Here is a 24,625-nt window from a genome sequence, read left to right on the forward strand (position 1 = left end):
ATGTTTGAGATGCTATAAACAGAGTTACTTTAGATATCCTTGTAGAGGGGCCACAAAGACACTTTTGCAAGAGATTCAATCCTCTGTGGATTGTTTCCTTGTGTTTTCTAGATTAACTTCAGGGTTGACACCAATAAATATGAGAGAAGAAAGGCTAGTACAGGTGGTGGGGAATTTGTAAGGAAAATAAAAAGGAGCTTGCAAAGTTTGTGACCACTCTGTATGTGACTGCTTGGACAGACAGATTTTTCTCCTGGCATGTCCGTATCCAAGGAGGATAAGGTGGCTTTGTTAGTAAGACAATCTTTAACTTTACCTGATAATGCCATATTGCTCTACAAATTAGTTGTACAATTTATAGTCCCACCATCAGGATTTAAGGGTTGGTCTGTTCCATATATATATATCAAGACTTGAAATTTCTATGCTTTTTAATATTGCCCATTTGAAGAATGACATTGTTGTTACTGTGGTTTGGTTTTAATCCACAATTCCCTGGCACTTAGAAACTGAACATATTTTCTTGTGTTTATTTGACTCATCTATCAATTGCCTATTTCTATCCTTTGTTCACTTTTCTAATTGATTGTTCTTTTGCTATTGATGTATTGAAAATTATTTATGATTTATGCATATAATTCTTTATAGTTAAATGGATCACCATTTATACCAGCATGTTGTATCCTTTTAATCTCTTAAACATTGTGCCTTCTTGATGAACAGACATCTGTAATTTCAAACTTATGACTTACTTTTTGAATATTCTTTAAGAAATCCTTCCTTATTTGAAGATCATAAATATATCTATTCACTTCTTACTGTTAGTATGGTATTTCCTTTTCAAGTCTTTTAGTTGCAACCATGCATGTCTTTATATTTAAAGTACACCTCTTGTAGGCAGTATATCATTGAATCTTGCTTTTATATCTTGTCTGACAATCTGTTTCTTAACTGAAATATTTAGTCCTTTAATATTTAATGTAATAATTGATATGATTGGGTTTAAGCCTATTGGCTTGCTATTTGTTTTCTATGTATTCAATTTAACCCTCTGTTGTTCCTTGCCTATCTTTTTTTGGGTTAATCTATAATTTAGTGTTCCATTTTATGAACTTGATTAAAACTTTTTAGCTTTAAGAAGTTTATATTATTTTTCCCCCAGGGCTAACACCATACTGTGTGCTATTGTGTGTTAATTTCTCCTTGCTAGGGGGAGGATTTGTCTTAGACTACTGTCATGAACTCATCGCTAGTGAGTCTTTTGATAAATATGTGTTGAACATCTACTACACACAGGGGCTGTGCTGGGTGTTTGAAATACAGCTGTGAAAGGGATGGACATGAGGCTCACAGTCTGCTTGGGTAAATAGAAAAGTGAGTAAGTAAGTTGTCCCAACAAGGGAAATGTCTGAAATGAGCCTTGATGGCTGAGCAGAAGTTGGTCAAGAGAAGGAGAGGTAGGTGATTGTTCCAGTGGTGACGGTGGTGAGAACAAAGACCCGAAGACAGGAGGAGTTGGCACTTTGTTCAGGGAGTATTAAGACTCAGCATTGCTGGTGCTCAGTGTTAGTTGGTGCAAACAGAGTGGGGTGTAGAGTAGGGTACAGGTCAGCAATAAACTGAGTGAGTTTGATTGGCAACTTCTAATTTTCTGACTGAACTAAGAATCTAGAGCTGGGTCTATGGTATTCAGTTAGTAATGACTGGAGAAATTGTGAGCAGATCTACTGCCTGTAAAGCATGTGCCTCTTCCAGCTGACTACAGTTCTTTAGTTCCCACTTTGGAGAATCTGTCTTTTTGCAATAAAGACATTGTGATTTTCAAAGTATTTTGTAAGAAAAGAATCCCATCATATTTTTCTAGAGGAGTACCTCTTATAAGCAAGGGTTTTCCCAGGGTTATTGCAGAAAGAAGGGAGTCTATTTCCCTTGTGTCTAGATTACACCAGATGAGATGTTGACACTTTTCTCTGTATATGATGAAGTAAATCTTTCCCCACTATGGACCTCTGTTTCCTTTTCTGTATAATAAGGAATTTGTGAAAGTTTGTATCCAAGGATACTCCCAGCTCTGCCATGCTATATGTTTATCAGGCATTACTACTGTGGTGGGAATGGGTATATTCAAAGTTTCTAACCATGAAAACTTACAGAGAGAACTCATTGGGGTGTGACCCCTTGTGTATATATAATATTGTGGCCTCTGATTGCAAGTGACAGAAACTGACTCAACAGAAATGAGGTTTAAAAAGGGAGAATTTGTTTCCAGGATACAGGGAGAGGGCTATCATGGAATCTTAAGGCAAGAGTAGTTTTTTAGCTCCCAACCAACCCAACATGGGAAAAGAAGGAAATGAAGTGCTTAGGAGGTTAGAGAATGAGGTGTTTGTTTTGTGGCTGGATATACAACACTGAAAAGTGTCCTCTCCACCTGGGTTGTTGGGCTCCATTGGGGGTAGTGGCCACAGAGGTGGGAGAAATATGGGTCTGCTTGAGAGGTAGCTTGGTTGAAGTCCTCTTACCATTTGGGTGTCCAGGTAGAGGGGAGGTAGATACACAAGTTTGTGGAGGAGAATAAAGGGTGTGTGGGGGTGACAAACCTCACGCTGGGTCATGCTAAGAAAGCAAATCCATTTTCTTAGAAATCTTTTTTTTGCCAAGTTGGCATTCAGCCTGGTTCCCACCAGAAAACTCACAATAGGATTTTTTGCTCTCACCCAACCCAAAATGGGAAAAGAAGAGGAACAAAATGTTCTTACTAAGATGGCAGTCTCAGAGCAGATGGCTGGTTGGTAAAACCAGGTCTGTGGGGTCAATGCCAGGGAACAGGTCTGGGTGGAGTAGGAGCTGTCTGATTCTGTTCCAGATGTCTTCATTTCTCAATGAACCTTCCCCATCTCTCTGCCACAGAGTGAAAGTGTCCTTAGGCTTTTCACCTAAGACTCCAGACTCTTCATGATGGTGGGGGAAGGACCTTACCTTATCTCTGATCTGGATCGGAGAGGCCAGCGGAGGTCCTTTTCAGAGAGATATGACCCCAGCCTGAGGACCATGATCCCAGTGCGACCCTATGCAAGGTAAGTCCGGAGGAGGATTGCAGTGGGCTCAGGACAGGGCCTCCAGGAATGGCTGTCAGCCCATCAGGAGAGTGGGCGCCATGCTGCTCCCCATGTTTGTCCTTTGTTCATCCACCCATCTGCATATGCACTCACTTATTGATCACTGGCTTCCTGTCTCCTCCTGAGTTTTGGTGAGAGGGAACCAATAGCGAATGTTAATAGAGAACTTATCAGGAGTTGGGACCTGCACAAGTGCCTTTCAAGCATCTTCCCAGTCACTCTTCACAACCACCCTGGAGGTACTGGTGTTCTCTTTATCTGATAGGAGAGGAAACTGAGTCACAGAAAGCTTAAATAACTTGCCTCAAGGCAGTCTTTAATTTTTAACAAACTTCTTCACTTAGTGGCTTACTTTCTTGACACTTGGTGGCTTAAGACAATTGCCACTCAGTTAGCTTATAATTTTATGGGTGACCCATAAAATGAAGCAACTTGGGCTGAGTCGGTTGGGGTATTTCACCTGGTCTTAGATATCTATTGTCCAGCAAGGTGACTGTGCTCCTGGATGTAGGTTGGCTGTTGGACAGGGGACCACTGGGCTAAGTGGTCACTCACCCTCCAAGAAGCAGGGGGAAAGGTTTAGGGAGAGCGAGACAGGGAAGGAGTAAAAGGCAACATGGGATGGGTCACTGCTGTGGGCAAGGGGGACCTACTCTAGTAGGTTCTCCTGAGAAGGGTCCAAGCTTCTTCCCAAAGGATTGAGGTGGGAGCATTTACCCATGGTCTAACACACTCTTAGTTCAGATTTGCCTCTGGGGGAATTAACCCCCTGCAATTCTGAGCTGCACTAGTGCTCCCGAGAAGACATGGTGAAACAATGGTGGCTAGGCACAGTGTGCATTTGAGAGGGGACACTGGCAGCAAGAGCTTGCTTGGAACCCTCTCCTCTCCTCGCTGAGAGGAGGATGTCAGGGTACATTTACAGCATCGACTACCAATATAGAGCTCTGGCATCTGGAATATGGCTAATATTCAGTCATTGGTAGCTAATGCTCTGTGTCTTTGACTTTTATTCTCTCTTAGTTGATTAATTCCTCAAGGGCAAAAACATTGGTTTTTTGTCCTTCTTAAAAACATTTCCTTCTCCTTCTTTCCTCTGGCTCGTCTTTTTCCTCTTCCTTCTTCATTTCTTCTTTTTCTTCAGTTTCCTCCTCCTCTTCTTCCTGCTCCTCTCCTTTCTTCTTCCTATCCCCTTCCCTACCTTCCTCCTTTATCTGATAGCTAATATTTATGTAGCACTTTGTATAAGTTGATGCATTCAGTCCTCATAATAAACTGAGAGTTTTCCTCCAGCTCTTGCCTTCTTGGGATGCATCGCTCTCTGTAGCATGCCCCGCTCTGGACTTTATCCGTCTTCCAGAAAGCAAAAGACAGGTACTTGACCCGTCTGATGGCAAACTAAATGGGTCTCTTGTTTCCTCATTTCTCAAATGTGGTAAGTGCCCTCCTTCCCATGTGATGATCAGAAGGCTCAAGCACTGGCGAATTGTTCAACAACCAGTTCACTGAAAAAAAAAAAAAAATCACCAGTTTATAACATTTATCAATTATTATTGTGTTAATACTCTACCATGGTCAATTTTGAGTCACCTATATGACGCTATTGAATGCCAAGTTGGGAAGAGATGGTAGCACACCATTCTATGGTGTTTCCATTATAAAGATGATAAATAGATGCAAATAACAGATAATAGTAACATACTTAGGAAGTGATGAGATCCGAGCATGGAGCACCTTTGTCTTTAGGATAATTTATTTAAATTCATGTAACTTAATTTTGAATTTTGGCTGCCTTTAGCAATTGACTTGCAAAATTCCTGAAAATTTAATAATGTCTCTCATGAGCTTGTATAAGCGGGCTCCAGGGTTAATGAATGCAAGTCCCGGGTTCTAAGTGTGGCTGTGGTTATTACTGTGGTTACTTAGTCAAGCCAGCAGGCCAGGGCAATGACCCCAACACCCAGAGACACTGAGTATTGCATTGTCTTTAGGTTGGCATCCAACCCGGTGGACAATGCAGGGCTGCTCTCCTTTGCCACATTTTCCTGGCTCACACCGATGATGGTTAGAAGTTACAGGCACACGCTGACTGTGGATACCCTGCCCCCGCTGTCACCATATGACTCATCTGACACCAATGCAAGAAGGTACCAGATTTGCTTTGGTCACCTGGGGAGAGGCGCCTTCCCTAGGAAGGGGGTCTGTGGGCCCCTTTGAGTGCCTCCATTTCCCCTGTATGGAATTGACACACACAGCTGCTGGTGATCCTTCTCAGTGGCTGCTCTCTGAGATTTGGGCTGACTACCTGCCCTTCTTGTCTGTCTCAGGGGAGGTGAGGATTGGGCAGAGTTGGTTGGAGAGCTATAGTCTGGGGCTCAGGATCCTTCAGCTCATTTGTGGCTGGAAACTCACTTTGCTTGATGTTGGTGGGCCCTGCCTGACTGCTGCATATAGCTCTCAGCACTGTGTTTTGTTTCACTTTAAAAATCATTATTGGACTTCTGTATCATGAAATGCACTTAGGTTGAACCAAACGTAAATGGCACCAGTATTTGCCATTTTGACTTGTAAAACTGTAAACGTCATGTTCATTATAAAAATGTTAAAGCAACAGAATTTAAGCAGTAGAAGTATCTCTAAAACATTATTGCGTCCCAGAGGTTAAGCACTGTTAAAATGTTGATGTGGTCCTTTCCAGAATTTTCCTACTCTGGTTAAACATGTCCTATGCCATCACCCTCTACAGGGGAATGCCTCTTCTTTTCCCCTCTCCACTCAGTGGTTGTGCTTTTTACATTTCAAGAAAAAAGTGAAACTTACTACATACTTGTTCATTACTTTGCTCTTTTCAGTTGGAAATACATGAAGACTTGTGCACCTCTACACAAAGACACCAATTTTCTTCTTTTCAGCAGCCTCATTGAGTGCTAAGTTCTAATGACCAAGAATGTCTTACACAAGGAGGAAGTTCTCAAAAGCCCTCTGTGCGTTTTTCTCCTGGAAATCGCCCTGTCTTTGGCCACCTGGGGGTAAAGCACAGGGCATAGCTTGGAGCAAATACTTCAAGGGCTGGGAGTACAGCCTTGCTATTGCTTCTCCTCATCTCTGCCCTGAAGACATTTCAGCTAGTGGTAATTTCTAAAATCTACTATCTGGAGAAAGTTGCCAGACAGCACAGAGAGAAGAGGGCTGTGTCTGGAGTACTGGATTTTCCTTCTAGTTCTCTGGCCAGTATCTCTCCATTTCTATTGTGCCCTTCCATCTACCCAACATCAACTTAGATCCTCTTCTCTTCTATGCTGTCTTCTGCTTCAAAAGCTTAGATGCCAAGCACATGCAGGCTACTCAATGATGTATCCATCTCTAGTCCTGGTCTTTCTTCCAGATTCTGAATTTGTGTCCCACTGGACAGTGGCATTTGGGTGACTCACAAACATCTATATCTAAATCTGTATTGTGTGTGAGTGTGTGTGTGTGTGTGTGTGTGTGCATGCACCTGCTAGAAATTGAACCCAGGGCCTTCCACGTGGTAGGTAAGTGCTTAAAGCTGCATTAGTGACCTCAGTCCCAACCTGGCAATGTTCTCCTCTTCCTCTTTTCCCTGACTCTTTAAACTCCATTCACACAGTTGGTCAAGCCAAGAAACGGGGATCCACTCTTGGTTTCCCTTCTCCTTTCCTCCTACCTCTAATTCATGGGTAAGTCCTGCTGTTGCTCCCTTCCACCTTTCCTTGCAGCCACTGCCCTACTGTGCATGCCACTGTCAGCTTTCACCTGGATGCAAACAGTCCCCTACTGTGGCATGCTTACCTTTCCCTTGCTCCCCCAATAATCCGTTGCTTTCACAGCAGCCAAGTGATCTTTTAGATATGTAAAATGGTCCTGTTTTCTTGGCTTAAAAACCTGCCATGGCTTCTTCTGCACTTTAGATCGAAATGCAATCAAGACTCCTTGCGGAGCCTGTGAGGTCTCGTGAGATTTGGCCCAGCCGTGCCCCCTTGCCTCCTCAGTTCCTCTCCTGCACACTGGTCTTCTTTCAGATCTTTGAAATGGACAGTCCTTTTTGACCTGGGGAAGATTTTTCTGTTGACTTCTTGGCTGTCTCTGTCTTCTTATCTTAGCTGGCCAGGAGACAGTAGAAGCAAAGTCTGGGAGTGCCCACGTGCCAGCTGTTCCTACCAGCTGTGTCTCGGCATTGCCCTCTGCCCCTCCTGTGTCCCACCTCCCCTGGCAAAGAAGAAAGGAGACTTTGAGCTGCTTGTCTGAGGCGAAGCACGCTCTCAGGGATAAGGGCTGTGTTGTCAGGGTTTGCCCACCAGAGCAGTTTTAAAGAGGAAATGGCAATGTCAATCTCTTTTCTGTTCTTTCATCGCAGATTTCGAATCCTTTGGGATGAAGAGGTAGAAAGGGTGGGTCCTGAGAAGGCCTCCCTGGGCCATGTGGCCTGGAAATTCCAGAGGACGCGTGTCTTAATGGATATCTTGGCCAATATCCTATGCATTATCATGTCAGCCATAGGGCCGGTGAGTGGGGGCGGCCCTTCTGCCTTGTCTCCTAGGTCCCCAGCTGGGCAAAGCATGCCATTAGTTACTTTCTCTACGAACTGGTGGGTTTAGTGCATTGTCATTATCTCTGTGCTCCTCAGGGGTGAATTTTCATAAACTTAATCCTTGTCAAGCGCAGCAGCCACTGAAATTAATTAAAAAGTTTGCCTCATAAAGTCAGCTTGCTGACATTATCTGAGGCCTCGTATACCAACCTCCACCCCCAGTGGCCCTCTCCTCTCTCCACCGCGCTGTTTTACAGACGGTTCTCATTCACCAAATCCTCCAGCACACCGAGAGCTCCTCCGGCAAAGTCTGGGTTGGCATCAGCCTGTGCATAGCCCTTTTTGCCACCGAGTTTACCAAGGTCCTCTTTTGGGCCCTTGCCTGGGCCATAAATTACCGCACGGCGATCCGGTTGAAGGTGGCCCTCTCCACCCTGGTTTTCGAAAACCTGGTGTCCTTCAAGACATTGACACACTTCTCTGTTGGTGAGGTAAGCTTGTCCAGAAGGAGTCTAATTTTAGAAAATTGAGTTTTTAAAATATGTGTGAGAGGTACTTCCTGGATGGAGCACTGGCATCTATTTTGATTATCCATATCCTGCCCATCATGTTGCATCTCAGAGGTGGTTGGGACTCAAAACATGGGAAAAGTTCAGAGAAAGGAGGGCTCTGTTCAAGCTGGAGAATTGGGAAAGACTTCCTAGTTACAGCTGGATCAGGCCTTAAGGGTGACTTCATTCTATTGTCAATGAAGAGCACACTATCGATATTTAAAAAAAATTGATTGATGGATGGATCCAATAATTGTGTAGCATTTGGGGTGCCAGAGCCATAATGAAAACTGTGCCTATTATACTTCAGAGTTGACATTTTCTTTAGCCCTTAATCCTCAGCAATAAAATCCTTGCTGCTTATTCTCTTAAAATTCTCTTAATCAAGGGAACCCCAGGTGGTGTGAGTTAAGAGAAAGGGCTTGCTCTGCTCTTACAGTTGCTCTTTTGGTGTGTTCAAAGAGTCCCATATCAATTATAATTAGAATCTGCATGTAACAGAAACCCCAACATAACCGTGGATTAAACAAGATGAATTTATTTCACCATTTAAAAGGAGTCTGGAAGAGGGCAATGCAGGGCTGGCAGGAAGATTTCAGGATGCTTCTCTTTCTTCGTCACTGTCTTAGCCTGTAGTTCCCAGAATGGTTCAGGATAGATTCTAGAGATCCAGCCATCCCAACCATGTTTCAGATTGTTGGTTGGAGAAGAGAGAAAAACCAAAGGGGTGTGTCTTCCAAGTTGAGTTGATCCCTCCTAAGAACCCATCCCAACGTCCCATTACACACCTTATATCTCATCATACCCTTCACACAGTCAGCCCTTCCACCAAGGAGGCTGGGAAATGTGGCCGGGCATGTTACTGCCTGAACTCTGCTACATAGGAAGAAGGGCAGACAGACCCAGGATAGGCAGCAAGCAGTCTCTCCAGCGTGTTCCTAGATAGTTCTACTACTCTGTAAGTGGTTCTTCTTTGGGATTCTCAGTCCTAAAAGACTGACCTCTCCAAAGTCATACCAAAATGAGGCCACAAAACTCATGAGGTCATTCAGAAACCCCTCAGTAAGGAAATATTTGAATTACCCTCCCAAGTCTGAACCCATGTGTTTTCTTTCCAGGTTCTCAATATACTATCAAGTGATAGCTATTCTTTGTTTGAAGCTGCCTTGTTTTGTCCCTTGCCAGCCACCATCCCTATCCTAATGGCCGTTTGTGCGGTGTACGCCTATTTCATTCTGGGGCCCACAGCTCTCATCGGGATATCCGTGTATATCATATTCATCCCCGTCCAGGTAATGGCAGACCTCTGCAATTGGAACCGCTGTACATTTGCATTTGCTTTCATGGAATTGGCAGAAGGCTTCATCTCTGGGGCTTTGTGCTTGCAGGTGGTGCTTTCTTTTGCTGCCATAGTGTAGATTTGGAAGAACTTGAATTTGAATGCTTTGGGGGAGAGGGGCATGCTTCTTCAGTTTGCCAAAGTCCCCAGCATTCCCCCTTGCATCCTGGCAATTCATTATATATCATCCTCCTGATCCCCAGTGGTTTCTCCCAGGCCTGGTCAGCTGCTAAAGCTCAAGGGAAGGACTCAACTGAGAAGTTCAGCCAACTTCTCTTAGAACTTATCTTGGCACTTGTGCTCTGGTCCCTGAATTTTTAGTCCGACTGCAACTCAGCAATTCTCCCTGAACACAGTGTTTGTACCTTGCTTTCAGATGTTTATGGCTAAGCTCAATTCAGCTTTCCGAAGATCAGCAATTTCGGTGACAGACAAGAGAGTTCAGACAATGAATGAGTTTCTGACCTGCATCAAGCTGATTAAAATGTACGCCTGGGAGAGATCTTTTACAAACACCATTCGAGGTAGGGTGAGAAACTGCTGAGAGAACCACTTACACTGTAGAATGTGTTCTTCTAGGGAGTTCTTAAGGTTTCCAGGGCCAGGCATTGCACAAACAAGTTGAGGGAACCCCCTGAGCTGCTCTGTGGGTTCAAGGATTTTCCCAAGGATTATGGAGATTTTAAGAGCCAGGCATCTGTTGTGATGAATCCAAGGGTGAGCGACATATGGTTTTGATTTTGCTGGGGCATGGGATCCTGGCATGACCAGTACCTTTTAGAAAAATAATCCACTAACATTTTAAGCAATAGAGGAGTTGCCTCAAGCTATTTTCTTGACTTATAAGAAGTCTACAAAAACACACACACACACACTCACACACGCACAAATCTCCTCGCTTGCAGCAGCTTCATGTTTGAATGGCCCACTGACTCAACATTCCTCAGGCAGATATGAAGATGCATTTTTAGGTTTTTTTTTTTTTTAAAGATGATATTAAAACTATTTCAATCAAATATAAATGCAAATCTTAATTGCAGGGACATTTCCATAACTGCTGACATGGACTCAGGTGGTTGGTCAATTAATGATCTGAATCACTGTTACAATTGACTCTCTCAATCTACAATTACACTTTTGCATCGGCATGTAATTGGGGCTGAAGCTGTGTGCACGTCAGAGAAGGGATTTAGGAAACCTGTTTCTGTGTTTGCTGAAGGAAGTGCTACTGAGAGGGACATCAGCAGTCCTATGGGACTCTCTTTGAAGGCTTGGACACACTTCCTCCTATTATGAACTCACTTCAATACAGTCTACTTTGGTTTTATTAAATTTCATTCCATTTGACTTAATTCAGCTCAACTCAATTTAACTCAAATCAATTTAATAAAAAAAATAAAATTCCTACTATGTGCAAGACCATGGGAGTTATACAAGTGATCAGGCAAAGGGTTTCCGATTTTGAAGATTAAAAGAGGCTGAGATGACTAAGCTCAAAAATAGCCCCAAATTTGTTGGCTCTAGCTCCAGAAGACATCCAGAATCCATCAGCTTCTCTCCACCCAACTACCACCCCAGTCCAAGCCAATCTTCTCTCCTGGGCTATGGAGAGAAGGTTTAGGTGTGCACCCCTCCTGATTTTCACCTTCCCCCTCAATACATTATGCACCAGTGTGACCTTTTAAAAATGCCCATTAGGTCCTGCCAGAAACTCTTTAGTGGTTTCTTATCCCACTTTGATTTTTCAACTCTTTTGAACTAAGTCCCCAATTCCTTCATATAACCTATTAGGTCCTACATGATCTGACCCCTGGTGAACTCTCTGACTCCACCACATTTTAGTGAAAATTTTGATAATTCCACCTGAGCCACAAGAACCTTCAGTTTCTACAGCAACATGTCAAATCCTTCACACCTCAGGATCTTTGCACATGCTATTTTTCTGCCTAGACTCTTCTGCTAGGTGTCCACAGTGACTCTGCCTTGATTTTAGGTCTCCTTTGAATGTGACTGACTCAAAGAGACCTTCTGGATCAGAGTCCCAAACCTGTCTATGCTCTACCAATGCCTCTTTATTGCTTTACCTTGGTCATTTCTTCCAGATCATTCAACACAACTTAAAATCGTCTTATTTAATTGTTTCTTTATTGTTGCTCTCCCTCTTGGAAGAGGGCAGAGACCCTATTTGTTCCTATATTCCCCAACACCAAGTGCAATGCCTATCATATAGTAAACATCAGATTAAAATTTGTTCCAAGGGTGAGTACCCAAATTAATTATTCTATAAGATAAAAGGGGGAAATGCCCCAAGAGGATCTGAGAGAAGCTGCTGGGAGCTCTCAGGGGGAAGCACAATGGGTGGGAGGTCAGCAAAGGCTTCCTGGCAGAGGTGAACTTCAGGTAGGCCTTAAAGACAGGAAGCGCGCAGACACACAGAGATCTGGGGAAGCCCCAGGTAGGAGCACCGTCCTGGGGGTGAAGATGCAGGGGCACGCTTGGGGAAAGTGCACAGCTGGGTGTCCTGGGGTGAAGGGCACATGGGTAGCGAAGCTCGGGATCCCAGTAGAAGTGGGCTCTGGTTCTTCCTCCATCACTTAAAAGGCAAATTAGTTAACCTGTTAAGGTGGTGTCCTCTCCTGTCAAAAGTGCATCATAATGGCCTCTCTGTCATCACGGTGGTGTGAAGAACCTAATGAGACGTGAGGCCGTGAGGCGCTGAGTGGAGCATTTGGCTCACAGAGAGCACTCAGGAAGAACAGCCGCGGCTATTGCAGTTGATGTGAAAGGGCTTTTGCAGAGGAGGCTGGAATTGGGGATGAGCCACCACAGGAAGGTGGCTTGGATTTGATTTGTGGACAGTGTGGAGTTCTGGGCACCTTGCAGCCTTATGAAAGGAAAAAATACTCTTGAGCGTTGGTGGCTGGTATGGGGCACAGGGCTGGGCCCCCATCTGGCAGTCTTTGGGTCAGCATGTGCTTTGCCTGTCCCCTACAATATTTATAAACTTTTCCCCAATGAGTTCCCAACATTAAAAAGTAGGAAGACAGCTCACAGAGGTCCAGATCTCAAACTCCCCAAGAGTCGAAGTTCTGGTGACACTGGGCTCCCAGGCGCTCACTGTGGTCTGGGCTCTTCATTCTGTCACGTTCCCTCTGGTCTCATTCTCCTCACTCCTGTCACTTACAGCCCTTGCCTTGCCCCTGTAGGCATCTGGGCCTGTGACTCCTGACATGTAGAGTAACAGGACAGCAAGGGACCTTGGAAGTCATCCAGTTATGGCAACTGGCTCCTGCATATTGAGCTCCAAGTCCATGCTGGGCTTGTGCCTGGGGCTTTCGTACAACAGAAATCACTAACCCTCATTTGGAGGAGGATCAGGCAGCATGGAGACATTTCTTCTTGCTGGTGCTTGATATACAAAACAAGACCACCTTGAACTGCTTTCTATTTCACAGATATAAGAAAGAGGGAAAGAAAATTACTGGAAAAAGCTGGATATGTCCAGAGTGGAAACTCGGCCCTGGCCCCCATTGTGTCCACCATAGCCATTGTGTTGACTTTCACCTGCCACATCCTCCTGAGGCGCAAACTCACTGCCCCTGTGGTAAGAACATCTCTAGATCTGGCCTCTTTTGTACCCTGTCCCTGGCAAGACCCAGGTGGGAAGCCCCTTCCCACCTTTGTTAGACCCTGGTATCAAAGTACCCATTCACAATAGGCCAAACTGTGCCAGAATTCAGCCCTCAAATTTAAAACAGCTGTTTGAGTGACCAGGATTCCGAGAGATCCTAACCATGATTCTTACCCTGTTCATGGCAGGGGAGAGGTAATAGTTAAGAATGGGATGTAATTTTATGTTTCGGGAAAAGATAGAAACCAAAATAGCACCTGGGTATTTTATCCATCTACTGTATGCTCCAAGAAGGAGAATTTGAGAACATTCTCTGGGTCAAAGGATTTGGAAGCCTTGGGAGAGGCAGTGTTGGGGTCTGAGTCTACCCAGATTGGGAGCTGGGTCTGCCCTGTTTGAATCCTGAGTCTACTACTTCCTAGCTATGAGTTATGGCAAATTTTTGAACATCTCTTGCCTTGTTTTTTTTTTTTTTTTAATTTTAACTCCATCTGCTATTATTTTTATTTATTTATTTTTATGTGGTGCTGAGGATGGAACCCAGTGCCTCACATGTGCTAGGCAAGCACTCTACCTCTGAGCCACAACCCTAGCTTGCCTTGGTTTTTATTATCTTTTAAGAGGAGGATAATTGTCTCTATCAGTGCGGTTGTGAGGACTAAATGGGTCATTTTATACAACACACATGGAATCACATTCTGGCCCTTAAGTGCTGTATCAGTGTGTTCTGTTCTTATTAGCCTGATTCTCACTCAGGCCAGGCAAAAGTGGGTTGCAAGCCTCAGGCGGACTGGGATGAATGTGATATGTGTGTGCTTTTTACAATGGACTTGAGCCTTCAAAGGTAAAGGAACACAGAGCCAGAGAGAAAATGACCCTTGGCTTAAGTAAATAAATTTTTTAAAAGCAGCAAAGATATTAAAGGAAGTTCTTCAGGACAAGTAGTTAGAGGAAAGACACCAAGGATTAGGGAGAGAGAGAGGGAGAGAGGGAGTGGGGAAGGAAGGAGGGGGAAGGAGGAAGGGAGAGAGGGAGGGAGGGAGGGAGAGAGACAGAGAGAGAGAGTGGGAGAAATGTTTTTATTTTCTCAAGTTCTTTAGCAGGTAATCACCTGTGCCTAGTTTCCTTTCTGGAATACTCTAGGGCTTTGGACCTAGCCACGAACCCAAAGCTGAAATCAATGGCAGTGATGTACTGAAGGCTGAACGGAACACTGCCCAATTATTGTGCCTACTTTCTATGATCCCAAACAATTTTTTTCCCTCCAGCAATATAGCACATCAAGCAAGTCAATTTGAAACCAAATTAAGTGCATATAGTTAATATTTTCTACTGTGATGGTTTAGAAGAAATTTAAACCCAACCAAATTTCCTGAATGTGGGGACTCTTTATTTCTTTGGATTCAGAATACCTTGCAGTCACTTCTTTTGCTAGGACCATGTGGGTAGGAGGTCAGCCCAGAGGTTTTTGGTCAGGTCAGAGAGCCCAGGTGCTCTGTCAATTAAGGCCTGGGCTTCCTAAGCAAAGATGGTGCTTTGGGATCTGACAGAGTTGCTTTGGGGATGTATTAAGGACCAGATGTGATAGAAGCATCCTTCATTATCCTCTTAGCAACATATGTAGAATTAGTTGAAGCCTGAGGCCCTGTCCATGGGGCGCATTCAATAGCAGGCAGGGTCACTTAGGATTTGGTGAAGAAAGTTGGGTTATTAATTTTTAAAATGGGTGGCTAGAGAGAGGCTGCTAATTACAAGTCAGACAGATGAGAACATGAAGTTTGGGAGATGAGATCCTGTACCCCTGGGGTACCAAGAGAAGGGAGGAAACTTGTCTTCACTGAGGCTATCCAATATTAATTACCTACTCGGTAGGACTCAGAGGGCAAGAACTCAATGAAGACAGGAGGCGACTTTTGCCAGGAGGTGCAATAGAACAAAAGCTCTCAAATCTGGCATTAGTGTGTAGGAAGGGAGGGGGTAGAGGCCAGGCACTGGGAGCAGGAGAGCTGGAGGTCACACTCTAGCTGTTAGCAGGGGTAAGCAGGTCCTTCCAGGGAGCTACCACCTCTATCCCTGGGGTTGTATGTGGTGTGGAGAAGGATCTTCTTGTCCTCTAAAGAACAGAGAGCAGGGAATGACCTAGGAATATCTGCCCAGGGTTTTGAGTGAATGGTCTAGTCTTAAATAAGAATGTGGTGTGGATGGAGATTTCCAGAAGTATTCAGTTAAAAGGGCTGTCTCAGATCTTTTCCCTTCTAGTTCAACAGAGACAAGGGGATACATATCCTACAATTTTGGTGAAAATTCAGAAGCAACATAGATTAGGATGCCACTGTCCCTAATTTTCTAACCTATGGTTTCTGAGCCATGAAAAGAAAAAAAAAATATTCCTCTGTGACCCTGTGTTATCATTTTTTTAATCTCAGTAAGTTTAACCCCCACAGATAGAATGGTTTAGAGTCAACGCAACTTCCCATTCTGAACCTTTGTGTCTCTTTTTTGTTCTGCAGGCATTTAGTGTGATTGCCATGTTTAATGTAATGAAGTTTTCAATTGCAATCTTGCCTTTCTCGGTCAAAGCAATGGCCGAAGCCAATGTCTCTCTAAGGAGAATGAAGGTATAACTAACACTGGGTGAGTAGGGAAGAGAGATTTCATTTCTGGGTGGAAAAATGCTCTGATTTGGGGATGTTGCACCAATCCATTGGAGGGCTGGGTCCCTTGTTGGGTTGACATTGAGAGAAGGATATCCATTTAGAGTTGGAGCAATAAATAAGCATGGAGGGAGTTTTATAGGTGTGAGTTTTATAGGTGGTCTGCCCTTGTAGGAAAAATGAAATAGAATCTCTGTACGTGGAGATGATGTTCCTGACCTTTACTCTTGATCCAAACAATAAATTTAAAATTGTTCCAGCAGTGGGTATGGGTTTGCTGTGTTGCTCCGAATCTTCCCCCTTTTAAGTAGTTTGAACTGTGATGGGCGTGGTGGTGAAAGTGATAAAGAATAAAGTGACCTCCATTTAGTCACTCTATTCATTCACCAAAGATTTACTATGTGTCTCCTCAACACAAGACGTGTGGGAAATGCAAAACTAAGAGATTCTTTACCCTCAAGAGTCCCCATTCTGGCATAGGACCAGGTACACTAGTAATTTATGTACATGGTAAGGACATAAGCAACATTCAAGAAGGGTAGATAAAAGTGGTTTTGAAGTTCAGGTGAAGAATGGAAAAGGAGCCGGGCATTCTAGTCAAGAAAATAGCACTTCAGATATCTGTGAAGTGATCAGATGGTCTTACTCAAGCTAGACTTCCAGAAGTCCTCATAAGCATCTTTGGTTCCTGTTCCCCTCTTCTCACTTACTGTGTGCATCCAACAATTTAAAGCCATGTTGAGTCACCTCCTGATCACTGTATTTCCCCAATTTTAAGAGGTATCATTGTTAAGATTGGATTAGAAGGTACACTGTTACTGTCTTCTGGACCCAACACAAGAATCACCACCTCCACATTCATTGTATATATGGTTACATCAGAAAAAAATTAAAGATGCTTCCTCAAACAGAGGAAGGGTGTTATTTCTTGAATCCTCAGTCTCCTCTCTGTCCTTATTGCCATCACCTTTATTCAGGGGCTCCATCAATTGGTATCTGAATTGTCAGTTATTTATGAACCAGTCCTCCTTTTCCAACTTCCTCCTTCTCAACCTAGTATCACACTCAACTCTCAGAAAGCTATTAAAATATTGGTTCCATCATGGATTCTTAACTGCTCAAAATTCTAGAGTGCTTGTCCTCTCTAGAACCTCAGGCCCTCCATCAATGGCTCCTCAGTTTGGTCTCAATTGCTTCCCATCCCTTTTCTGCTTTAAGCCCTGTCACTCAAGTAATCCTGAATTGCTTGTTCATGCCCTCACCACACCCCAACAACAAGCCATGTTTTGCATGCTTCCTTGTCTTTCCCATTGGTGTCCTCCACTCCCAGGTTCTCATTCTCCCTCTTGTTCCTCATCTTTGCCTGTAGAGCACCTGTACAAATTCAGATTGGGCACCAAACATGTGGACCTCTGGCTGGGGAGTCAAGTGTCCCTTATCTGGAAATAACAGTGCTTTATCCTTGACATATTTCACTGAAATGATCTTTGCATGTTCCCATCTCCTTCCAGACCAATCTGAAGGACAAGAACCAGGCTTCATTTATATTTGCATTTCTGCTGTTTATCCCATGACCAGGCACATGGTAGGCACTTGGCAAACACTTTGTCAAACTGAGCAGAGTGGGAATGTAGGAAGTAGGCACAATAGGCCTTGGTTTCACATATATTAGTGTCAAGCAGAGAAATCCATCACCAAAATACTGGCAAAGGCTAATTATCCAATGCATGAGGGTGAAATGTAGTTGGGATGGGCATTCTCCAGTGTGGGTGACCCACATAGCCCTCATGGTTAAAGAGGCATGTGTCCCAGATAATATGTAATGGTGGACTATTTCTTCTACTGTTTATTCTGAGGAAATAACTTCAGAATCTCTTCCCTGGATCTCCTGGGTAGACTTGCCAAGATTGTGATTTGGGGTCATTAGAAGATATATTGGGAAGATTCTTGCAAATGGATGACATCTGCCCATCTAATTTTGTCTCTTTATTCTTAGAAAATTCTCATAGATAAAAGCCCCCCATCTTACATCACCCAACCAGAAGACCCAGATATTGTCTTGCTTTTAGCAAATGCCACCTTGACATGGGAGCAAGAAACCAACAAGAAGAATAACTCAAAGAAAGTGCAGGACCAGAAAAGGCACTTTTTCAAGAAACGGAGACAGGAACTATATACTGAGAGCAGTCCATCAGCCCAGGGATTTGCTGGCTCAGAGGAACAAAATGGTGGCCCCAAATCGGTTCTGCACAACATAAGCTTTGTGGTGAGAAAGGTGGGTGCATTATCTTTGCATTTTAAAATGAAACACCTGAGACAATTAACTTCTAAGTTGATTTTGGTTCATAGTTCTGGAGGTTTCATCCAAGATTGACAGCCCGTTGGCTTTGAGCCTTTGGTGAGCATAACTCATCATGGCAGGAAAAGTGTGGAAGAGCTAATCACTTGCATTGTAAGACAGGAAACAAGAGAGAGAAAAAGAGATCAGGTTCCACATCCCCTTTGAGGGCATGCCTCCAATGACCTAAGGCTCCTCCACAAGGCCTCTCCTGCTAAAAGTCAACACTCCCTCCCAATAACACCACCAAGCCTTTAATACATGGACCTTTGGGGGACTTTTGATATCCAAACTGTAGCAGTGGGTGTGTGTTCTAAAAGTACGGCCTCCTTCCTCTTGTATCACATAGCTATGGCCTTCTCAGCCTAAACTAATAAAATTCAGTTTGAACTGGAGATGGTAATGAGATTTCTCTCACCAGGTTCTTTGTTGTCCCCCCAACTCAATTTAAACACTATGTGTGTAAACATTGGAGACATTCTTCTCAAACTTAATTCTGGAAGAGGGTTTCATATTATTACTGGTCTTCAATGCCTACTTTGGAGATGGTTGCAATTTTGAATGGACAATCTATTCCAGGTGGTTAACCTCAAACTGACTAGCTTTCATAATCTTATTAGATTTTTTCTTAACATTGGAGTTGTAAGATAAATAATAGTAACTGACAAGAGAGCTTACTACTTACCAGGTACATAATTAACTCATTGAGCCCCTCCAGGAGCTTTATGAGGTAAATACTACAATACCCCCACTTTATAATTGAGGAAACTCAAGTGCTAGGAAGTTAAATAACTGGCCCAGGGTCAAATGGCAGAGGAGGGCTCCACACACAATGCCAAGCTCCAGAGTTTGTATTCTGAACTGCCATGAAATATTGCTCTTGTAAAAAGCAAAATGAAATCCACAAGCAACCCAGAAATGGGTGGCCAGAACAAAGTCAGTCGAGCCATCAGAGACTGTGGGCCCTACCTTTCCTCAGGATTGAGAATAGAGTTTTTGGGTGAAGCTATGAATTTAGGGAGTGCTTGGCTTGCTCTTGCATCTCCTGCAGGTATCTTCTTGCACTGGGAACCTGGCATTAGTGCTCCGAAGGTGGCAGTGTCGATTCTGCCACAGAGGGCTCAGCATTAATCTTTTGCCTAGTTTTTTTAATCTCCCACCTTGTTAACTCTCTCTTTCCCTATGCAAACACTATAGAAGGAGAGGTTCTTATTTATTATGTACCGTTAAGCTCAATAGGCAGTGTGAAAATGGTACCTCTTGTAGCTAACAAGATTGTCTGCCACATATTCATTTGATATTTGTGGGCTGAGTGCAGTTGAGCTCAGGTCTCAGTTAAGTGCTATTGAATGCAGCTACTCTGCCTTCTCCTCACTCTCTGTGGCCTCTGTGGTGCAGGCCCTGACGCTCCAACCCTGCTTTCTTAGTTGCTTCAGAAAGACCCCAGCAAACTGCTCTCATCTTATAGAGAAACTGCCATTTAACTCTCCTAGTTCTTTACTCCAAATGCTCTTTTCAGGGCATTGGTCGTGTCTCGATTTGTGCATCAAGAGCAGGGTCAATATTTTGTGAAATAAGTGGAAGATATAGTTGGGGCCATACATTTGTCATGTAGGTTCGGAATATGCTCCTGAAGCCTGATGGACTGGGTTCCAGTACCAACCACTTGACTTTGAGTATATTGCCTAAGGTCCTCCTGAAATCTGTCTCTTTATCTGATCCATAGATTTTATAATAGTACCCATTTCACAAGGTGGTTGTAAGAATGGGGAGACTCATGTAAAAAAGAATGGGGAGACCCGTAAAAAATACTAAGCCCACAGTGTGGAGATTCCTTAGAAAACTCGGAATGGACCCTCCATTTGACCCAGCTATCCCACTCCTTGGCCTATACCCAAAGGACTTAAAATCAGCATACTACAGAGATACAGCCACATCAATGTTCATAGCTGCTCAATTCACAATAGCCAGACTGTGGAACCAACCTAGATGCCCTTCAATTGATGAGTGGATAAAGAAACTGTGGTATATATATACAATGGAATATTACTCAGCCATAAAGAATGATAAAATTATGGCATTTGCAGGCAAATGGATGAAATTGGAGAATATCATGCTAAGTGAGATAAGCCAATCTCAAAAAGCCAAAGGACGAATGATATCGCTAATAAGTGGAGGATGACACATAATGGGGGGGAGGGAAGGGTTAGTGTTAGGGTTAGAGTTAGTGTTAGGGAGGGGGGCAAGTATGGAGGAAGGAAGGACTGTATAGAGGGTAAAGAGGGGTGGGAGGGGTGGGGGGAAGGGAAAAAATAACAGAATGAATCAAACAACATTACCCTATGTAAATTTATGATTACACAAATGGTATGCCTTTGTGCCATGTACAAACAGAGAAACAATATGTATCCCATTTGTTTACAATAAAATACTAAGCCCAGATTGTCACCTGATCTCAGCAACTGCTGTTGCCTTTAACAACAATCATGTTAAACTTACATGATGCCCTTAAATGCTCTAAATTCAGGCCATCCGTGCTTTCCCAAATTTAGCTCCACAATTCCATTAGACTCTATCCTCCAGGATGAAGTCAGGGTGTGTTATTCAGAGTTACGTCCTTAGCACTGAGCCCAGTGCCCAACTCAGATATTCCCAACATGTTTGCCAAATGAACAAATGAATAATCAGAAGCTTGGAGGACGCAGGGCTCAGGGATTTTTCTTGAAGACAAGGATTGATCTAGAGGGTTCTTATCTGGTCTTCCAAAATGGACAGGACTGGAGGAAAGCCAAATATGCAGCGAGGCTGGATCCGTACCAGTGATCTCTTTGTCTCAAAGTTTCCGTGATGCCCAGTTCCTTGAGTACTTTTAGTGGAATTTAAAAGGATTTGTTTCATACACCTGCAGCTTTAATGAAACTGTGAGCTCTACAAGGACAGGGACCATATCTGTCCTGATCACTGTTTTATCTCCCATTCTTAGCTGGTATTCAGTAAAGACTTGTCAAAGCAATTACGATGACAACATCTCAGGTGTTGGGTGTGGCAAGCAGGTGATGGGCCTTCTGGTGTAGCTTGGGATGGGGAAGCAGTCATATGTGGCCCCATGTTGGGCATCTTTGCTCTAGGGACTGCAGGGAACAGGTTTAAATGCAAATGTTCTAGAACGTTCCATGGGAAATATTGTGTTTGCTTGAATGCAGCCATAGGCATGCTCCCACCTCAGAGTCTCTATCTGAATACTCTGCCTATAGTAAGTAGTTCCTTGCAGTGGTCTGTGTGGCCTTCTCCCTCACTTACTTCAGAGCTTACTCAAACATCAGTAGTACCAGATGCTTTCCATGGCCTATGTCTTGGGCCTTTGGGTGTGCTCTGGCTGTCCTCTAATAGCCAGATCTACATCTGGCACTGAGGTCTCTCCACCCTACCCACCAAGCTCTAAGACCTTAACAGTCCAGGGAGGAGTCCACAGACAATGATTGTGGGGTGTTCATATGAAACCATACTCAGTTTCCAGGGTTTCCAGAGTTTCCCTGAAGCATGGAGCTTCATTTGCTTCCTGCAGGAGCTGACTTAATATAGGTTTTGTGGCCACCTTCCCTTTCCTATATCACTTCCCCTCTTCCCTCCTGTCGCTTTCCTGCACCTCCCAAATTAGTTGCTTTCACTCAAAACCTTAGGTATCTGATTCTGGGAGAACTCAAGATGTCTGCCTTTCCAGGAAGGCTCTCCCAGCACATCTGCCTCTACCACACTCCCTGTCTCTTCCCTGCTGCCTTTTCCTCTGTGGTGGGTATTGATGTACTTTTCACTTCTATGGCTTCCTGTCCGTCTTCCCCAACTAAGACATAAGCTCCGTGGGGACAGACAGCAAATGGGTCTGTTGTGCTCCTTGCTGTGTTACTGTTGGTGCTCAGAACAACCCCAGGCACATAGTGAGTGCTAAATAATAATTTGATGGTTGAATTAATAAATCTGCAGCTGTAGAGTAATCCAGGAGTCCAACATGTTGAAAATAGTACAACTGTTCAGTATTTTTAAATTGAGTTGTTATGGTGGAGGAATTCATCAAAAATGACTTGAAAAGCACCCAGCTCTCCATACTTCAAAGGCTACTCTCAAACCCCTGGGCTGTGCAGACATTTAGCTTCCATTAGATTTGCTTTCCTGGGATCTGGGCAGAGGACAGTGCTCATGTCCAGGGCCTGTGTCTCCCAGACCAGCACAAGGTTGTTTTACATCAGTGCCTGTACATGATTTCTGGAAGCCCTCTGGGTGCCCTGCTATGCTGCACAAGGGAGAGCACTTAATTAAGACTTACATTCCTGCATCCTCCCAGGTTGTGTGTACTGAGTTTGGGATGTGAGACTGCAGCTGTCACCTCATAGAGCCAGTAGTCACGCCTTCTCCTGCCCTAGCCTAGGCAGCATAGACTGGGAGGGATGCCTTTGGTCCGAGACCCTCCAAGGACTTAGAGGAGTGATGGTGGCTTATCTCTATTTTCCTGGCAGGGGAAAGTCCTAGGGATCTGTGGGAATGTTGGAAGTGGAAAGAGCTCCCTCATTGCAGCTGTCCTAGGGCAGGTAAGCTGAGTGGTGAGTGCTGTGAAGCCAGGGTATTCGAATGACAATGGGATGGTTTGCTTCCTGCGGAGTTTGGGGCTTTTTGGTGGTGGAATCATGAACTCAGCTCATGGGCTTGGCTGCACTGGACACTGGGCACATAGTTAATGATGCTTTCTGGGAGGTTGATGTGCTCGGCAGCTCTATGCCCCTCGGCTAGACAAGGGCTAAGCTTTGCATGCACTCTTGGGTTTGCCCCCTGAGGATGTGTGTTAAATGGGGACGGCTCCCTCACCTAGAGCCCCATCTTGGTCAAAGGAAGAGATGGATCATTAGGTTCATGGTTTTCCCCAGGACCTGAGCTGCTCTGATTTAGAAAATCCAGCAAGGCAGCTTCATGGAAAACAACGGAGTCTGGCACTCATGATGACTTTCGATGTACTTTTCCCTCATTAATCTCCATACCCCAGGTCCCTGCCCCAGTGTCTGCCAAGAGCACATGCTCAACCAGGCTTGCCTTGATGAAGGGGGGCTGAAGGAAGGCATAGCTGAAGCAGCAATGTGCTCCCGACTTCTCTACAAGCCTTGTACAGGAGGAGGGAAGAAGCCAGGTCCTGTCCCTTCTCTCCTCCCACTAGCTGTGAGACTCCAGGGGAAATGATGAAGCCACTAACTGCATTCACAGGCCTCTGTGTTCTCGTGGCTCCTAAGCTGCGTCCTAAATGAATGAGAAGTTTTCTGGGGAAAAATGTTGAGTCCTCCTTCTCCTCACTCTGCTGCCCCTAAAGATAAGTTTGGGAGAAGTTTTTTTGCAGCGGGGATTGCCTGTAACAGGAAGAGGCTGAGGTGTCTGAGGAGACCAAGGGGCCTGGCTCGGTGAAGCAGGATGGGGAGGGTTGTGTGTGTGTTCTAAGCTCCAACATGAGTAACTTCTTTTGGCCTCTGTTGAATACTCTGTAGAAAGAGTGAGGTCCCCTTTTCTGCCTGGAGGTGGAGGCAGGGCTGAGTTGGGTGAGCCCCTAAGGTCACCTGTGCCCTGAGATTCAGCATGTTTGCCTCTGTGATGACCCTGGAGTCAGCAGGGATATTGGAGGTGATCCAGCCCAATTCTCCCCATAAAAGCTTAGATCCTCCTGACAGTATAAGAGATGATCCACCCTGTGCTCAGATATCTCCAATGACGTGAAACTCATTATTTCATATGCAGTTCCTTCTTTGGAGTGTTTTGATATATACTGAAATAAAATTTGCTTTCTTGACTTCTGTCCTTTGCTCTGCTCCTTTGGAACTTCTCAGAGAAAATAGAATATCTCCCATGAGACAGTGGTGAGATTGGGGTCCTCACCGTGCATGGGGGTGACAGGAAGCCCATGGGCTCCAGTCTGCCTGGATTCACCACCTGTCTCAGCCACATGCTCGCTGTTTAACCTTGGTTAGGTGAATTAACCATCCTGAGCCTTGTTTTCTTCATCTATAAAATGGAGCTTAGTGAGGATGAAATGAGAACATTTATGTAATAGTTGGTTTCAACCAACTATTTCATAAATCCTATTATTTAGGATATTATAATATCCTATTATTTAGGATAATTCCCAAAGCCAATCGTGGTAATAAAAATCTTTATACACAGTTCACAAGTACCTGGAATATACCTACACACCTTTTCCATATTTTTTATTGGCACATTATAGCTGTACGTAGTGGTAGGCTTTGTTACACTTTCACACATGCACACACCATAACAATATGATTTGGCCAATATCATTCCCCGGTATTTCCCCATTTCCTCTTCTCCTCCCTCCCCCTGCTCCCTGCCTTTACTCATCTCTCTTCCATTTTCATGAGATTCCCCTGCCTTCAGCTTTCTTTTCCTTTTTCCTCT

General features: G+C 44.2%; 1 protein-coding gene across 2 annotated transcripts in view; it reads left to right on the top strand.

The window, feature by feature from the left end:
* Positions 1-2,957: 2,957 nt before the first annotated feature.
* The window catches only part of ABCC12 (ATP binding cassette subfamily C member 12), a 59,461-nt gene continuing 37,793 nt past the window's right edge, over positions 2,958-24,625 (top strand). For both annotated transcript variants that reach the window (XM_079117620.1, XM_079117619.1), the window contains exons 1-10: positions 2,958-3,077; positions 5,111-5,266; positions 7,495-7,642; positions 7,926-8,159; positions 9,338-9,511; positions 9,935-10,082; positions 13,014-13,162; positions 15,700-15,807; positions 17,840-18,118; positions 22,693-22,764. In XM_079117620.1, the coding sequence (XP_078973746.1) occupies positions 2,959-3,077; positions 5,111-5,266; positions 7,495-7,642; positions 7,926-8,159; positions 9,338-9,511; positions 9,935-10,082; positions 13,014-13,162; positions 15,700-15,807; positions 17,840-18,118; positions 22,693-22,764 (1,587 nt within the window). In that variant the 5' untranslated portion in view covers position 2,958. The remainder of the gene's footprint in view (positions 3,078-5,110; positions 5,267-7,494; positions 7,643-7,925; positions 8,160-9,337; positions 9,512-9,934; positions 10,083-13,013; positions 13,163-15,699; positions 15,808-17,839; positions 18,119-22,692; positions 22,765-24,625) is intronic.

Source organism: Sciurus vulgaris (genome assembly GCF_902686455.1).
Source record: "Sciurus vulgaris genome assembly, chromosome: 17".
Lineage (NCBI taxonomy): Eukaryota > Metazoa > Chordata > Mammalia > Rodentia > Sciuridae > Sciurus > Sciurus vulgaris.